This window comes from Sarcophilus harrisii, chromosome 2, assembly GCF_902635505.1.
Source record: "Sarcophilus harrisii chromosome 2, mSarHar1.11, whole genome shotgun sequence".
NCBI classification, from domain to species: domain Eukaryota; kingdom Metazoa; phylum Chordata; class Mammalia; order Dasyuromorphia; family Dasyuridae; genus Sarcophilus; species Sarcophilus harrisii.
The window spans coordinates 507,607,337-507,620,541 of NC_045427.1; the positions used below are offsets into that span (position 1 = coordinate 507,607,337).

The 13,205-nt window shown below is 34.6% G+C and overlaps 1 protein-coding gene across 1 annotated transcript in view; it reads right to left on the reverse strand.

Moving 5' to 3' along the window:
- Nucleotides 1–13,205, reverse strand: part of PRTG (protogenin) — a 150,295-nt gene that overhangs the window by 59,725 nt on the left and 77,365 nt on the right. Inside the window, exons 10-11 of the mRNA XM_031955249.1 lie at nt 9,605–9,910; nt 7,881–8,069 (exon numbers count right to left, since the gene is read on the reverse strand). Of these exons, the coding sequence (XP_031811109.1) occupies nt 7,881–8,069; nt 9,605–9,910 (495 nt within the window). The remainder of the gene's footprint in view (nt 1–7,880; nt 8,070–9,604; nt 9,911–13,205) is intronic.

Genomic DNA, 13,205 nt, shown 5'->3' on the forward strand with positions numbered 1-13,205 from the left:
ATTGTTTTGTTGATTGTCTAGATCAGGATTTCTTAAAATTTTTCCACTTGTGACACCTTTTCTCCAAGAAATTTTTACACCACCTGGGGTATATAAAATTAAACATTTACTGATAATAAATCATAATTTTGCAACCCACATTCAGTTATGCAACCTTATATGGGGTTGCAGTCTACGTTTTAAGAAACTTTGCTTTAGACTAAAGAAAATGTTTGGAAAAGTCCTAATAATACAAATGTAAGGTGTGTTCAGAGCACATTAAAAAAAATAGAGCGTTATTTAAATTTTACCAACACGTCCCTGGTAATACGCCTCTTAAAATTCCATTTATATAATAAGTAAAACCAGTTCCTGTTAAGAATCCTCTATGGTATAGGATAGGGTCTTATTTTTAATATAATTAAAACACAGTTTAAGCAAATATTCAGCATTCAAGGCACAAAGAGAATTCCGTTAACCTACTGACCTCTGCTCACATCATTCTCTGTTAAACAGAGGGCAACTGCCAGATGCTATAACTAAAAATGGTCACAGATGGTCAGTTGTCCAGTTAACACAGCACACTGCTTTCCCCATATCTTCTTAAAATTGTGAGTAGAATATATGCTAAAGATAAAAAACAAAAACAAAAACCTGACAATGGTCAAGGGGTCATTTGACCTCATTAAGACCTCAGGTCAACTTGGCCAAAGTTAAACTCTCCCTGAAAAGAAAGCTAAATTTGTTCCATGCATTAAAAAAAAAAAGGATACACTGTAATTTATAGAAAACATTAGTTCGTTAAATAGGAAGAAATATACCATATGAATCTCATGATAGACAGAATTCTTATTCTAATAATAATAATAATAATAAAAGAATTATTTTTGTTGTTGTTCAGTATTTTAGTCCTATCAAAGTATTTGGGGTTTTCTTGGCAAAGATACTGTAGGAGTTTGCCATTTCCTTCTCTAGCTCATTTTACAGATGAGAAACCTGAGAAAAAGAGAGTTAAGTGACTTTCCCAGGGTCACACAGCTATATTTGAATTTATGTCTCCCCGATTCTAGGCTCAAGCCTTCCTGACTTCCAGAGCTCTATCTCTGACATAGTTAACCAAGAAAACTTACAAAGTGCTTTAAAATTTATGAATCATTTTACATATACATTATCTCATTTGATTTTTATAACAACCCTATCAGGCAGTCATTGTTATTCCCATTCTATAGATAAGGAAACTGAGATTCAGAGAGGCAAGACAGTTGTAATTACAAAGCTAGTTACTTGTTGAAGAGAATTGGAATGAGAAGGAATGTATCTATTCAAATCTTATTCATTCTTCAAAGCCCTATTCAGAATCCACATTCATGAAATAAATCTTCCCTGGCTACTAAGAACCACACAGAGAATATTAGAATTTTAGAGATGGAGGAGAAATGCCTCTGTCCCTGGGACCTCTCCCTCTGATTGGAGAGTAGAGAGATAATCCCAGAACCTCATCTAAGGAGAGTATCCCAGGCATCATTTCCCAAATCTTCCATCATGCTCCAGAAACCTCTTTAAGAAAGATACGACTTTAGCCCTATAATTTAGATACACCTTGGAAGTAGTCTCTGCTATTCCTCTGATTGGAGGATTAGTCACAGCCATCTCTTCATTCCCCACCTGGTTACACTCTTCTGGATCTCTTCATAATGCAGGCCACCACCAACTCAGGTAGCGTATTTTTCTTTTTTCCCCCTTTCAGTTTCCTTTTATATGTTATCTTCTCCATCAGGATGGAAGCTCCTGCAGAAATTCCCCCTTTCTATTTTGCTTGTATTTTTGTATAATGCCTGACACAGAGTAAAGACGTAATAAATTTTAGTTGATTAACTGATTGACATTAAATCAAATTCAAATCAATACGCATGCCTTGTGGACAACAACAACTAAGTGCTAAGGATAGAAAGAAAGGCAAAAAAAAAAAACCCTGTTCTTAAGGATCTCATGGTCTTGGGCAGGGAGTTGAAAGAGGGGGGTGGATATTTAAACAAACTGTAAAAGATAAATTGGAAATAATCTCAGAGGAACTATACTAGCATTAAGGGAGAAAGGAAAAGGCTTCTTGGAAATACAATTTTAACTGGGATTTGAAGGAAGCCATGGAGGAGGTGGAGGTGAGGCCCTGAGAGACAGATGGGAGATATGGAGGACAACCAGTAAAAATGCACAGAGTGGATAGAGACGAGTGTCGTAGGTGAGAATAGCAAGGGAAACCTGTATTACTGGACCCTAGAATAGATAGAGTGGAATAAAGTATAATAAGGCTGAAAAGGAAGGAAGAGATCAGGTTATAAAGAACTTTAAAAGCCAAACAGAGGCCATACAATCACATAATATAGTCAGCATTTACAAAACACTTAAAACTTTTCAAAGTATGATTTGTCACAGTCATTAAGAGTCTGAAACAGGATTCAGACTCACCTCAAATCTCCTACTTAGTGCCACTAAGCTCTTCCTAGAACAGCCATCTTTTTTATTTCCCACCTACCTGCCTATTACCTTTAATATAACTCATTAATGGTCATCCAGCCTCAGCATGAAGGCCTTAAAGGAGGGAGAACACATTACCTTCAAACACCAGCCCATTATGTTTTTGAATAATATTGTTAATTAATTCTTCCTGATATCAAGCTTAAATCTGCTTCTTTGTAACTTCTACTCATTACTCTGGGTTTTGCCTTTTGGGGACAAAAGGAACAGTTAATACAGCATACCTCTAAATATTTCAACATGACTATCATAAGCTCCCTGAGTTTTCTCCAGGTTAAAGTGTCAGATCCTATCCTGGATAATACTCAGGGAGCTGACTCAATCAATGTCCTTCCCCACCTTGGTGGCTTTATAGTTTACCATTGTTTTCCTATGACAGCTCAAAGAATTAAATACAATCCACTTCACGAGGAGTTTCATCTGAGCAATGGGACTGCTGGTCAATCAACAAGCACTTGCACACTGTGTGTGCACACCAGGTACTGCTAAACTCCTGGATTATTATAAGGGAGAGCAGCCATTGCCCTCAAGAAGCTCACATTATAACAGGGGAGACAGTAGAAACATATGCAATCTATACAAAATGGGTACATGGTAGTTTTGTAGTATCCTAGCAAGCACAGTTATGTGGGGCAGGGGATAGAGTTAGGAAGACTCATCTTCCTGATTTCAAATCTGGCCTCAGACACTAGATGTGTGACCCTAGGCAAGTCATTTTACCCTGTTTGCCTCAGTTTCCTCAACTGTAAAATTAGGTGGAGAAGGAAATGGCCAAACACTCCAGTATTTTTGCCAAGAAAACCCCAAGTGGGGTCACCAAATGGGGTCTTGAAGAATCAGACAGGACTGAAGTGGACAGCTAAGAGGATTAGGAAAGACTTCAATGAAGAAAGTAATGCTTGAGCTGGGTCTAAATAGAAACCAAAAGTGCAAAGAGCAACAGCTTAATATTTCTTCTCAAGAAGTTGAGCACTGGGAACAGCCAGCTCATAGGCATGCAGGGGGAAATAAGAGTCTCAGATGTGCAGAACTGCAAACAGACTAGAATGACGAGATCACATATTGCACAGAGGGAAGTAACACGTGAAAAGACAGAAGAGGTAGGAAGGGCCAGGCTTTAAAAAAGGCGAAGAGACAATTATATTTGATCCTGGAAGTAACAGGGACCCAGTGGAGTTTGACATGGGTGACGTGCTCAGACTTCACTTTAGTAAAATCACTTTGGCAACCATATGGAGGATGGATTAAACTGGGGAAAGGTTTGAAGTCAGGAAACTAAACAAGAGGTTGTGGCAATAGTCCAGGCAAGAGGTGAGGAGGGATTGACATAGGATGGTGGTTGTGTGAAGGTAAGGAGGGAATGCATGTGGCATATGTTGTGCATATGAAATGGCAAGATCTGGCAAATGAGTGGCTTTGTGGGGTGAATGAGAGTCAAGAGTCAAAGATGACACTAAGTTGCAATCCTAGAAAACAAGAAGAATAGTAGTGTCCTTGACAGTAATATTCCTGGAAATTCTGCCTCTCTTAATTCAACCTAAGACTGAAAAAAATTTTTGGCTGCCATATCATGCAACCAACTCTCATTGAGCTTGCAGTCCATTACAGCCCTTAAGTGTTTTTTCAGACAAATTATTTTCTATTCATGCCTTACTCACCTATTTTATACATGGGACAACTTTCTTGTTTGTTTTTGGTCCCAACTTAAAGACAATATAGAATAGTGGAAAGAACATTTACACTAGTGACATTTGAACTAGGGTTTGAATCCCACCTTTGCCATTTTTTTAACCTCTGAGACTTGGGCGAAACACAACTCACAAACCTGTTTCTTCATTTATAACAGAAGGTTTCTGAAATATTTTCCAGTCCTAAATCAATGACATATTCCCACTGAATTTCATCTTATTACACTTTGTCCGATATCCTAGACTGTCAGAATCTTTTTGAATTGTGACTGACATCCTTAGTGTTCGCTATTCTTTAGAGCTTTGTGTCAAATGAAAACAATGAAGAGTATGCCATTTATGCCTTTGTTCCAATCAGTAATAAAAATGTTATACAGCTGAAAATCAATCACAGATCCCTGGGGCACTCTGCCTTAGATATCTTGACAAGTTGAGATCCAACCATCAATAATGATTCTTTGAGTTTTAATCAGATCTAAATCCATCTAATTGTACCATAACCTAGCTCACATATCTCCATTTTTCCCCAAGAATAGAATGGGATAATTTACCACTTTGTAAAACATAGGTAAATTATAAAACATTCCTTTGACCTACTTGTTTAATAATCTTATAAAATGCATGTTATGATTTTTTTATTCATCCTTTATTATTTTCTCTTGTTTCCAAATTCTGTACATAACTTTTTAAAAACTAAGTTGTATGGCAAATTCTTTGTGCATCCTCTTAGAATTTCATTCTTGAAAGCTTTCTATCTCTTCTGGTCTGAATTTTCCTGTAAAATGTTAGGTCAAGGGGATCCTACCTCTTAGCTCTTAACATATGCTTCTGCAAACTCTAGGGCACATACCAAATAATGTTCAGCTTTCATCTCATTTTCTATCATCAACTTTAGAAGACAGTGTGACCCCCTCCTCCCAAGGATCACATCATTTCCACTCCAACAATTATTTTCTTTCTGCTATTATGCTATTATGAATTAGATACAGATTAAAATTCCCATTGGGGAGGTTCTTTCACTTTTTTTTTTTAAGATGCATTTATTAAGATATGTCAAAGAAATTTTTAGTATCTCTGTTTGGACCAAAGACTGAGTTCAGCAAATGTCTGGATTGAGTTCAGCAAATGTCTGGAATTAAAGTCCTCTCTCACTACATTATCACATTTCTGTGACATGTTTATGGTTATCTGTCTGCTGAAATCTGATTCTTCTTTTTATGTGGCAGGTAGCATATTTAGATAACCAAGCTTTCTCCCTATGGTAACTGGATTTTCTTGTATAGTCTTTTTAATACACATTACTCCCACCCTAATTTCCTTTTACTTTTTCTGTTTCTTTTGAAAAGCTATATCTATCCAGAACCCAACCATGGGTTTCATCCCAAGTCTCAGTGATACCTAAGAGGTCAAATTTACTTGATTGTAATTAGAATCTCTAGTTCATTTTGTTTGCTCCCTACTTCTGTCCTTTCTCTAAAGACATTTGAGGCCATGGATTTTACTACTGGCTTCCTTTAATTTTGCTTCCTGTGAACTTCTAAGGTTTTTTTTTTCCCTTCTTTATCCTTCACTCAACTCTCCCACCTCACTTCTGCCTATAACATTCTATAGCACTTTAGTTCTAGATCACACAATATCATTTTGCTACAAGGGCTTTATATTTGTTCCAGTTTCACAAATATTAGTTTTACCTTCTTAGAAAGACTTTAAGCCCCATAAAGGCAACTTTATTTCTTTTACACTAATCATTTACTTGGAAGAATCATTTCTAAGAAAGGATAGGTAAAAAATATGGTGATATGTGATGAATAGGTAGACAGAAGTCAGAATATATAAATTGACATTATAAAGGCACAGGGATTGTTCTAGCAAATAGGAAAAGGACTAATGCTGATAGCGGAAGGAAATATTGTGTCAATTAATTATATGTACAGTTCCAAAAGTCCTTGTTTGTCAGGGAAATATGATATGCCTGCCTTTATGTCTTATAATGAATTCCTAAACTAATGAAATCATAGTTCTCTGAGATAAAAATTTAACACACTCTAATATATCTTCTCAAGAAACTAATTTTTGAGCAGTGATACTGAAAATCACATATTCTTTAATATTACCTCTCAAAATATGAATTATATTTTTGGTCCTAGATTTTTCAATAGTTTGTAAAATTTAATATTTCCTTTATTTATCTGTTAAGATTTACTCAACTCTGAGAGAACACTCAACTTTCATATGACTATTATTAACAAACTTTTCTGAAATTCAGTTAATATTTCCTTTTGAATTTAGATGCTATATCATTTGTTGTATATGTTTAATTTTAATGTTATTAGAACATAATATAATTTCCTTGTTTTTCTTTATTGATATTAGAATCTGTTTTTTCTTTATCTGATAGCATGATCACAACTCATGCTTTTTAAAAAATTGTCTCATTAAATAAATTTTGCTTCAGACTCATTTCTAGTCTCTCTCTCTCTCTCTCTCTCTCTCTCTCTCTCTCTATATATATATATATATATACACACATACACACATATATAATCTTTATTTTTAGATACTTTTCTTACATACAAGCTAGTGTTGGGTTTTATTTTTCTTATCCAGTTTTGTCATTCTCTTTCATTTGAAGAGACTTATGATCTAGTTACATTTAAAGTAATGATGCTTAGGCTGAAATTTTCCTTTACTTATTTCTTTTGTATTTATTTTTACTCCTCTTCATTTGTCAATATTTTGTCCTAGTAATTAAGTTTGCTTATATTTCTTGGACACTAGTGTATTCCTAGAGGCTCTCCCTTCGATCTCCCCTAAATGGCTGTTAATTTCCAAAGTTCTTGAATTTACTTAAGTTGTTCACTTCTTTCTTTAATGTTTATTTATTCCCTTTTTTGTCTGCTCTTTTTCTGTACAGATCAACCATTCAAATTCTCCCCTAATCTTTTATTTTATTAACTTTATTTTACTGTGTTCCTTTCCAAGAAGTTTTCTACTTCTCTTTCCTCCTAAACTATTCTGATATTTTTTTCTGATTTTTCATTCTAATTTTCTGACTTACTTGTTCCTTCTGTTAAAAAGGTAAAGTTTCTGACATACCAGGTTTGAGTTCTCTCTTTTATCCATTTTCTACATTAATGCCTTTGATTTTTTTACCTTATTCTTTCCATTTCTTGTTTGCTGTGGCTTGTTCTTAGAAATATCCATTTAAGAGGGGAAACATTATTTGTCCCAAATTGTGAAACCCAGTTCTTCCTACTTTTATCATGATCCATCTTGATCCCTAAGGTCATGTTATCTTATCTTTGGTTCTATGTTCCCCTTGCAATTCTATGGGGAAAACTCTGCAACAAAAAAATTGTTGATCATCGTCAAGTCATCCTGCATTTAATGTTTTATTTACCCCAAATAATTAATGGATTAATTCTAATGCTCTACTAGAAGCATACAATGTAAAGAAGTAGAGATGCAAAATCAGGGGAAAGGTAAGGAGACAAAATGCATAAACTGAAATTTTGGAAACTTCCAACAATACAAAAATCTATTTTGTTGGAAGCAATAAAGTGGTTTAGAAAAAAACCACAATTTTCAATTCTTCTCCTGTTGGTTAATATATTTGCTTCTCTTATTGTAAGAGCAAATAAGAGCCAGGAAAAAAGAAAGAACCAAGTTTACACTCACCTAAACCACTAATAGTATGAAGAAAGTCACTCGCATCCAAAAGAATCGGTCCATTTTCCTGTTGTCCTTCTTCTTTGTAGTATAACTTGTAACCATGAACAGTTGCTGTGTCCTCAGAGTCCTGTTGCCATCTCACTGTAATGGTGGTACAATTCAGAGGCTCCAAACGTAACTCTGGAGACTTTGGAGCTAGAGATTTATAAACAAGAATAGTAACAGAACATAAAAGGTATAACCAAGTAAGAAAAACTTAATATCTATAAAAGTATTGAATTTAGTTTGCATTTACAGACAGAGAATCAAGGACTAAGAAGGTATGATAATGCTGCTATATCTGTAGGATATTTTGAATGTTTCTTTCTCAATGACAGACAGATCTAACAAATAAATTTTCAGTAATTAAAGACTGGTATAGAGAAGCAAAACTAAGTTTTTTCTGTTCATCCCCACTCAGTAAACTAGGTCAATACATGGAAGTTAACCACCTATTTAGGTTAGGGTGAAAACAAAACAAAACAAAACAATGCTTCTTAACAATTAGAGCTTTCTGACAGTGAAATAGATTGCCTCAGGAATAAAAGAAGTTATCTGACTTTCAGAAGACAGCAGAATTTATCTATCTTAAGTGAGAGGTGTCTGTCAAAAAGCAGGCACTTAATAAATACTTGTTTTCTCTTTCCCTCTAAATCTAATGCTCTTTGTATCAAACTGATCAGATGAAAAAAAAAAAACCCAACCAAACTTACAATAAAAAGTCATTAATTTGCAATTGGCTATAATTAATTCAGACTGAAGACCTATGTTTGTATTATGTGTGAAGAAAGGATTTCCGATACAAATTAATAGTATAAAAGAGTTTTTAAGCAAAGCAAGGACTTCTGTGCAAGAAGATACTAATTATAAGTAGATGTCTTTTCTCTTGCAAATTCCCCTCATTGGGGGAATAATGATTTATTAGAGAGTAGGATTCTTGCACTTCATTCAACAAATTCTTGGACTTTTTTTTTTTTTTAACCAGTCCCTATTCTCTACAACTCATTATTTACTACTAGTGTCAATCTCTAAAAGAAATAACTTTCTACTTCACCCAGACTCCCAAACAATAGTCATTCATTGGACAAAGAGGATACTACTCTGCCATTTGGCTTTCCTCATGCAGTTAAAATTGATAGTTACACAATGAAGTGTTTCTCAGAATTCCTGTATTTTTGAGACCAAAACTAGGACACTGTTCCTTTCTGTACTTACTACCTAGAAGAAAAAAAAAAAAACAGATTTTTTTTTTTTATCTTTTCTGTAAAGATAAAAATAGGTAAACACACAACAGAAGACACAAAATACAAGCTTTGGGGAACTAAGATTGCTAAGAGAAAAGGTTATTAAGAAGAGAGAAAATGTTAAAAGAAGGAAAGAAAAAAAAATCCTCACCAAAGCTTTTAAAAGAGAGGAGCACTCAAATGAATATAGGAGTGGGGAAAATAAAAGAATGGAAGAAAGGGAGAGGAAAGAAGAAATAAAAGAACAAAATTATGGAAAACAGGCTTACTGCTATGAAAAAGAATGAATTCTTTTAAATTTTAGAAGTTTGCACTCAGACTAATGAAGCTTGAAACCTAAATTTTAATATTTCAAATACAAAGTTGTGGTAAAAGAAAACTTCTCTTTCAAGAAAAGAAATAAAAAAGATTTCACACTACTCCGTAAGGTGTTTTAAGAAAGTTTACCTTTCACGCTTGTAGCTTTTGGTGTCCTATGTGAAGTCCATACTGATGCCTCTCCCAAACCCACTCTGGTTGCAGCAGTAATTCTGACCAGGTAGACACTGTCAGGTTTCAGGCCCTCTAAGAGGTATTCATGAATAGTTCCTGGAAGTTCCAAAACTTGGATGGCACTCTCCGTACTAATTCGAAAGGATACCCGGTACAGCACAACTTGGCCTCGCCGGTATTTGGCTGGGATTGGTAGCCAAGAGATGAGAATATCTGTGGGGCTTCGACTTGTCAAACTAATTTCAGGAGGTCTTAAGGGAACTGTAAGAAAAGGGGGGTATCAGATATTTGGAATGGAATGTGTCAGTGAATATTCATTAAATCTCTTTATGCATTCAGAAAAAATTCCATAATGAAGAGATCTCCTTATAAGATTTACTAATAAACTAAAACTTCTTCAATACCACAAAGATTAACAATTTAACTGGTGTAGGTCCTTTCCATAATAAATCAGATTGTAGACTCTCTGAGAGCTGTAATGACCAGAAGATTCATCACACTGAGACCATCTTTTTGATGACAAATTTAGCTAAAATGATCTTCAGGTGATAAACTAACTAGAGAGGTAGCCTGAAACAAACTGTATAGAGTTTTAAATGTTAAAGTGAGAAGTTATGTTTTAAGTTAGTGAGAATTCTTAAGAATAAGAATGAATTGACCTCAGGTCAAATCTAAGCTTAAAGATATTTTGGGTATCTTTGTGGAAGATAAATTGGAAAGGTAAAAGAACTAATCCCAATAATCCAGACAAAGAGTGGTGGAAGCCTGAATTAAGTGGAGTGGCAAAGAGAAATAAGTAAATATAAAAAATATAGTTAGACTTGTAAACTAATTGGGAAATGAGCATGAAAGAAAGGGAAAGAATTGAGGGTAACTCTTAAGATTATAAGAGTGACAAGAAAAATGGCAATGCCTCAGCAAAAAGATTTGAAAGAAAGGTTATTTGCATTTGAGATGCCTATGTAATACCGATGTGATGTTTGGCATGACAGCATTGAAATTAGGCAGAGAGATTAGGGATAGGTACATAAATGTGGGAATCAACTATACAGAAATAATCATTGAATTCATGGAAGCCAATGAGATCACAAAGAAAGAAAAGAAATAAGGAACTTAAGACAAGCTTTTGGGGGAATAACTAAGGTTAGGGAGTGGGACACAGTTAACAATCTAGGGAAAGAAACTGAGAGTAAAAGAACCAGAAAAGAACAGCGATCCAAAGGAGGGAGGAGAGAATAATTAAAAGGAAGAAATCTTGTGCAAGAGATAAAATAATTTCACTAGTTTTCATGGTCTAAGACACCAGTTAAAAATGAGGGGAAACCTGATGAACTAAACAAAAAACAAGACTAAACCCTAACACATACATTCAGCATTGCCTTTTCCATTGGCCATTATTTTCTGGCAGGGCTGCACAAGCTAACCCATGGATTAGTTATGTAACATGACTCCATAAACTTCTTCTCCCTTATGCTGCAGGAAACCAAAAGGCATAATCTACTCTGGCTAGTATTATAACGTGATAGTATTCTGACTTTCAATAGGATTCAGTTTGAGCAAAGAAGGACTTGGGCCAGGAAATATGTGCATGTTGCTCTATTATGCCTAAGGGAAAGAGGGACTAGCATCCGGCTAGGGTTCGCGGTAATAGAATTGCCCTAAAAACTGAATAAGCTAAAATATTTGAAGAGTCAAAATACTGTCTTTACACAGGAAGAAGGGAAAAAAAAAACCCTGAATTCAGAAAGTGATGGTAATCATGGAGAGAATGATTCAGCCAACTGGTATGATGGGGGGGATCAAATTGCTAGATGTTGAGAAGTCAGTGGGAAATACAGAAGTGGATTGGAGGCAAAGATTTTTTTTTTAACAGGACCACAACTATGAAAGGAAAGAGAAGTATAGGATAAACAGTTATAGGACAACAACAATAGTTGGTGCTTTTTTAAAGTGAAAATATTATACTTTGATCCAAATTCAGTATCCATAATTCTCTCTCTGGGACTTGAAGGAAGTCAGTGAAATCAAAAGGTAAAGATGAAGAAGGAAAATATTCCAAGAAAATATTTAATAATTTAATTACTAATTAAATTAAAAATTAATATTTAAACAATGAACATCATTGTTTGTTATATATTCTCCTTCACTTAGACTGAGCTCCAGAAACCAGTTTTTGTTTTTTGCCTTTCTTTGCAACCCCAGCACTTAGCTAGTATCTGGCACATAGTAGCATCTAATAAATGCTTACTGATGGATTTATTGTCTGGAGATTCTATACTGACTCCAGAATCAAATACAAAATCCTCTGATTGGCTTTAAATCTCTTCACAGCCTGGCCTTTTCCTGTCTTTCCAGTGTTCTTATACCTTACTCCCTTTCATATAGTCTCTGGCAATACTAATCTTCTTGTTTCTCATACTTCACACTTCATCACTCCATAACTTTTCAATGTTTGTCCCCTATGACCAGAGAGGTTTCCCTGGCTTTCTTCAAGTTTCACTTCAAATCCAATCTTCTATAAGAGGCTTTCCAGTGCCTACTCCATTCCTAATGCCTTTCCTCTGAAATTCTCTCTTCCTCTTTCTCTGTCTCTCTCTCCTTTCTCCTTTTTTCTCTCTTTTCCCTCCCTCTTTCTCAATCTTTATCTCTGTTCCTGCTCCCCTCTAAAAATATACATCATTGTTTGCATATGTCTCTCCCATTAAAATGTTAATTTCTTGAGAGCAAGGATCCTGGGTTTTTTGCCTCTATTCATAGAAGGGACAAAGAATGAAATTGTTCTCTTGGGTCCCTTCACTTGATTTTATATTAGTTTACTGAAATCTTCCCAAATTTCTCTAAATCTGTCCCTTTAGTTATGGTTTATGGTACAATAATATTTCATTATATTCAAATGCCATGATTTCTTTGACCATTTCTCAAATAATCAATGCCTACTTTATTTCTAGTTCTTTGCTACAACAAAAAAAATATAGCTATAAAATGGTTGTGCATGTGGGTGCTTTCCTCTTTTTCTTTTTTTGAACTATGTGCCTAGAAGTAATATCAAGAGGTCAAAGAATTTGCATAAAAAATTTAGTGACTTTGGGGAAGTTTCAAATTGTTTTCCAGATCAATTCATAGCTCCATGTGTACCTATCTTCTCCTAGCCCGTTTAACAAGTGTCATTTTCTTGTTTTATTATATCTGCCCATCTAATAGGTTTGAAGAAGAATTTGAGAGTTGTTTCAATTCACATTTCTTTTATTGTTAATGGTTTGGAGCATTTTTTCAAATGTTTATGGTTAACTTTCATTCTTTCATTTAAAAACTTCCTGTTCAAATCCTTGGGCAATTTATTTACTGGGAAATGGCTTTTATTCTTATATATTTGCACCAGTTCCCTGTATTTCATGGATATAAGATGTTCATTGGAGAAATCTCATGCAAAGATTTATCACTATTTTTCTTCTAATTCCAATTATATTTTCCTATTTAAAAAGTTATTTCAATAATCGCTTTATGTATCTACAACCTCATCAGCACAGAATTTCTTGAATTTATTTATATTTCCCTA